Here is a 4,592-nt window from a genome sequence, read left to right as displayed (position 1 = left end):
GTGTTCTGCAAAGCGGTCCCCGAGTCTCCGCTTGGTTTCCCCGATGTAGAGGAAGCCACACCGGGTACAGCGGATGCAGTATACCACATTGGCAGATGTGCAGGTGAACATCTGCTTGATGTGGAAAGTCTTCTTGGGGCCTGGGATGGGGGTGAGGGAGGAGGTATGGGGGCAGGTGTAGCACTTCCTGCGGTTGCAGGGAAAAGTGCCGGGTGTGGTGGAGCTGGAGGGGAGTGTGGAGCGGACAAGGGAGTCACGGAGAGAGTTGTCCATCCCCGCCTCTTCGACCTGTTTGTTTCCTCTCCACCTATCCTCTCCTCTATCCCTCTTCTATCCGCCTCCCACTCTCTTCCTATTTATTTCAAAACCCCTTCCCCTCCCCCTTTTCTGATGAAGGGTCTAGGCCCGAAACGTCAGCCTCTCTGCTCCTATGATGCTGCTTGGCCTGCTGTGTTCATCCAGCCCTGCACCTTGTTGTCTTGGATTCTCCAGCATCTGCAGTTCCTACTATCTCTGATTCAAAAACTTCTAACAGGACTGGATAGACTAAGAGAGGATGTTTTCTCCTGGTTGGGAAATCCAGGGCCAAGGGACACAGTCTCAGAATATAGGTTAGACCAATTAAGACCGAGATAAAGGAACATTTCTTCACCTAGAAGGTAGTGGACCTGTGGAACACTCTGGCATAGAAGGTTGTTGAGACCAAATCACTGAATACATTCAAGCAAGAGATATATTTTTATATTTTAAAGGCATCAAGGGGTATTGGGAGAAAGCGAGAATATTGATAGAAGATCTGCCAAGATCATACTGAATGCCGGAACAAGCTCAAAGGGCTGAATGGCCTGCTCCTGCTCCTTTCTTTGTTTCTGTACTTGTCCTATGTTGTCACACTCAGGTCTTTCAGTCAAGTTCACTAAACTCCAGCCTATTCAATCATTCCTTGTAAGACAAGCTGCCCATTCTCAGTGTTAGTCTAGCAAACTCTCTATGAACTGCATCTCATGGATTTAGATCTTTCCTTAAATAAGGAGAATGTAAGAATAGGAGTGGGTCATTCAGCCCATTGAGAATGCCCCACTGTTTAATATAATCACAGCTGATCAAACACATCACTGTCTTCACCCATTTGCCCCGTAACCCAAGACGCCACTATTAAGCAGAACCCATTCTCTACTTTGAACATACTCAAAAACCGAATTTCCACAGTCCTCTGGGTAGTTAATTCCAAAGGTTCACAATCCTCCGAGTTAAAAAAAACTTTTAATGTCACTCCTAAGTGGCATGACCCTAACTTTTAAATTGTGCCTCTGGTTCTAGAGTCCCCACCCAGAGGAAACATCTTACTTGCATTTACCCTGTCTATCAAAAGGACATTGTAAGTTTCAGTGAGATCACCTCTCACTATTCAGAACTCTAGACAGTTTGGGAACTCTCTCTTTACGACACTCCCACCATCCTGGGAATAATCTGGTGAACCTTTACTGCACTTCCTCTTTGGCAATAATATCTTTCCTGAGCTAAGGAGACCAAAACTACACACACAACTCTAGGTACGGTCAAACCAAGCTCTGATACAACAGGGAGATAGTAAGAAATGCTGATGCTGGAGTCAGAGATAACACAGTGTGGAGCTGGAGGAGCATAGCAGGCCAGGCAGCATCAGAGGAGCAGGAAAGCTGACATTTTGGAAGGGTCCTGATAGATAATGTGGTTATTTTTGATTTTTTCTGCCAAAATAGACAACTTCATGTGTCCCCATATTATACTTCACTTGCCAGATGACTGTCAGTGGACTGGAGTTCAGTGGTTATAGGGTCAGATTAATATACCAGTTCAAAACTCAACAGGGCAACTGACAATTAGAACTTAGTACAAAAAAAGTAAATGAAAGTGGTGGATTACTGCAAAGCCAACTGGCTAACTTCCTTTCCAGAAGGAAACCTGCCATTCTCATCCAGTTTAGGTCTCAATGTAGCTCTAGTTCTTCACCAATAGTTGACTCTGAACTGCCTTCTAAAGTAGCCCAGTGATACAGTGAATATATCAAACCACTTCAGCAATTCAAAGGGGCAGCTCACTACCAGCTTGTCAGGGAAACTTGAGATGAATGACAATGCTAGCCCAGCCGATGATGCTCACATCCAATTAATGTATTTATAACACAGCAGCCAATACAAATTCACTGCATAGAATGAAATCCAAGTCTTTTTAAAAATGACGCCTCACTACTTACCTCCTAAAATTTTCCACTTATTGCTTAGGCGGAATTCCTCCATTTGTTGAATGATTTCAGGCCTTTCATCAATGAACTCTGCCACCTAAAGCAACAGGCTGGAGATCAACACAAAAGTATAATACAACAACAATCTGCATTTACATAGCCCTGTCATAGAGTAAAACAGCCCCAAATCATTCTCAGGAATGGTGATCAAATAAATCCTGACACAAGACATTAGGTCAAATGACCAAAAGCCTCATCATAAAAATTAGGTACAAAGTTTGGACCCAAGCAGTTCAAAGTACAGCATGATGTAGTGAATATAAACAATGATCATTTTAAATATCCACTGTCATCTATCACATTGAACTGTATATGGGCAAGTTCAGAGACTAAGGCTCCCTCTTCAATGTCCTACCAAAAACCCCAGGATAGGTACAGTATGGAATTAGAAACAGAGTGATGCTCCCTCTACATTGTCCCAACCGAACACACTCTGGACAAAGCATTCATAAGGTCAGCCATAAGGTCAGTCATTTCCCAATACACAGCAAGACATTTTCCACAGCAGTCTCTCACAGAATCTTAGAGTACAGATAGAAACATTTATCTCATTTTACCTGTATTGGGTCTATTAAAAACTTAGCTAATTTGTCACACATCCTTGTTCTTTCCCTCATCATCCTGTAAAACCTTCCCCTTTCAGTATTTATGAAATTCCCAATGAAAAGTTACTTCTAAATCTGTTTCCACCACCCATTTGAAATTAGAACAATTTTCCGTATTAAAAGAAATTCTCCTGTCACTCCTGACTCTTCTGCTCTCAAGTGGAACTTATCAATTTGTTTATAAGCGAATGTTCAACAAGCATTAGGGAGACTGGGATTAGCTTTAGAGACTGGTCAGATGGACTGCAAACCTTCTCTAGCTCTGAATTTTCTCCTTTCCAAATCACTTAACAACCTTCTTGTGGGGTTTTGGCAGTTCAATTGAAATGTCTTGTTGTTATTGAAGTATCTTCAGCAGCGGTAACAGTAGTCACACAGTGTTGAGGTCTTAATTAGTTATTTGCTGACAAATCTTAGAGTCAGTCAGTCCTGGGAATAGCTATTTCACCTACCACAGGGGCTTCATCATCCTCATCCTCTGCTGCCTCTAATGCTGCCTCTTTCTCCTTCTCCTTTGCAAGGCTCTTCCAGGTCACATCATCATCCACAATTCGCATTCTGTAATATTACAGGACAGAGGCTTTCAACTGACAGAACTAGACTCAACAGCATCCCTGATCTAGTACAGATACAGAGTAAAGTAACACTTAACATGAGAAAAAGGGAAAGCTGACAACATCACAGATTACAAAAATGAGAGGGCATGGAGAATTGCATAGTGGATGAGAAATTTCAATTGCATGAAGAGGCTGAGGAAACTGTGGTAAAGGGGAGATTAGATAGAGCAGTAAATAATGAGAAAGTTTCTAGTGGCAAGAGATCCAGAAACCCAGAGGAACACAAATTATACAGAGATAGTGGGAACTGCAGATGCTGGAGAATCTGAGATAACAAGGTGTAGAGCTGGATGAACACAGCAGGCCAAGCAGCATCATAGGAGCAGGAAGGCTGACGTTTCAGGCCTAGACCCTTCTTCAGAAAAGACCCTTCTTTTTGATGTGTTCATCCAGCTCTACACCTTGTTATCACAAATTATAGTCATGGCATAATTACCACAGGTGAAACGTACAGATTATTTTTTTAAAATAGATCAGCAAGAGGTTAAACATTACAGCACTGAGGAGAGAGGTGACGGGATAGCTTCTTCAAAGAGCCAGCATTGGGGCAATGGGCAAATGGCCTCTTTCTGTGAGGCATATTATAATAAGCCTTAAGAAAAAGTGAACAATATTTAACGTTGTCACATAATAAACAATTGCCCAGTAAAAGCAAGAAACCGTTCCCTTGTGAAAACTAATTTAAAACATGACAATGGAATTAATCCAAAATTAAAATGTAATTCCACAACGACGAGGCCACAAGAAAGTGTAGACCAATTTTTAACAGCTCAAAACAAATTTGAAGTGTTGAATTAAATCTGTGAGTAATTATGAATTTCTATAGCGCCTTTCAGAAGCTCAGTTACAACAAAGTCCCGGGTGATCCGGTGATAATTTGGTGTTTGATGCGAATGAAGATCAGACCCGGCTCCCGGCTCCTGCCGCCTGTGGCGTGAGGGAGGACGGCCTCACCCGCACGAGACCATCAGGCCTCAGGCCTTTCCCGGTCAGGCTGGCTGCTTACGCTGCTGCCTCTGCGGGCCTCACCCTCCGCCTTTAATCTTCACTTTCCGCCTTCTCCTGGTCCGCTTGGGGCCCGGCTCC

At 43.1% G+C, this 4,592-nt stretch overlaps 1 protein-coding gene across 2 annotated transcripts in view; it reads right to left on the bottom strand.

The window, feature by feature from the left end:
• Window positions 1-2,223: 2,223 nt before the first annotated feature.
• The window catches only part of LOC125488195 (BUD13 homolog), a 2,755-nt gene continuing 386 nt past the window's right edge, over window positions 2,224-4,592 (bottom strand). The window contains exons 2-4 of one of the 2 annotated variants that reach the window (XM_048621119.1): window positions 4,536-4,562; window positions 3,342-3,447; window positions 2,224-2,334 (exon numbers count right to left, since the gene is read on the bottom strand). In XM_048621119.1, the coding sequence (XP_048477076.1) occupies window positions 2,305-2,334; window positions 3,342-3,447; window positions 4,536-4,562 (163 nt within the window). In that variant the 3' untranslated portion in view covers window positions 2,224-2,304. Of the gene's footprint in view, window positions 2,335-3,341; window positions 3,448-4,535 lie in introns of both variants that reach the window. The other variant, XR_007266253.1, reaches the window with a different exon arrangement.

Source organism: Rhincodon typus, unplaced genomic scaffold (assembly GCF_021869965.1).
Source record: "Rhincodon typus isolate 14 unplaced genomic scaffold, sRhiTyp1.1 hic_rhity00000058, whole genome shotgun sequence".
Classification (NCBI taxonomy): domain Eukaryota; kingdom Metazoa; phylum Chordata; class Chondrichthyes; order Orectolobiformes; family Rhincodontidae; genus Rhincodon; species Rhincodon typus.
This window is presented reverse-complemented; position numbering and strand designations above follow the sequence as displayed.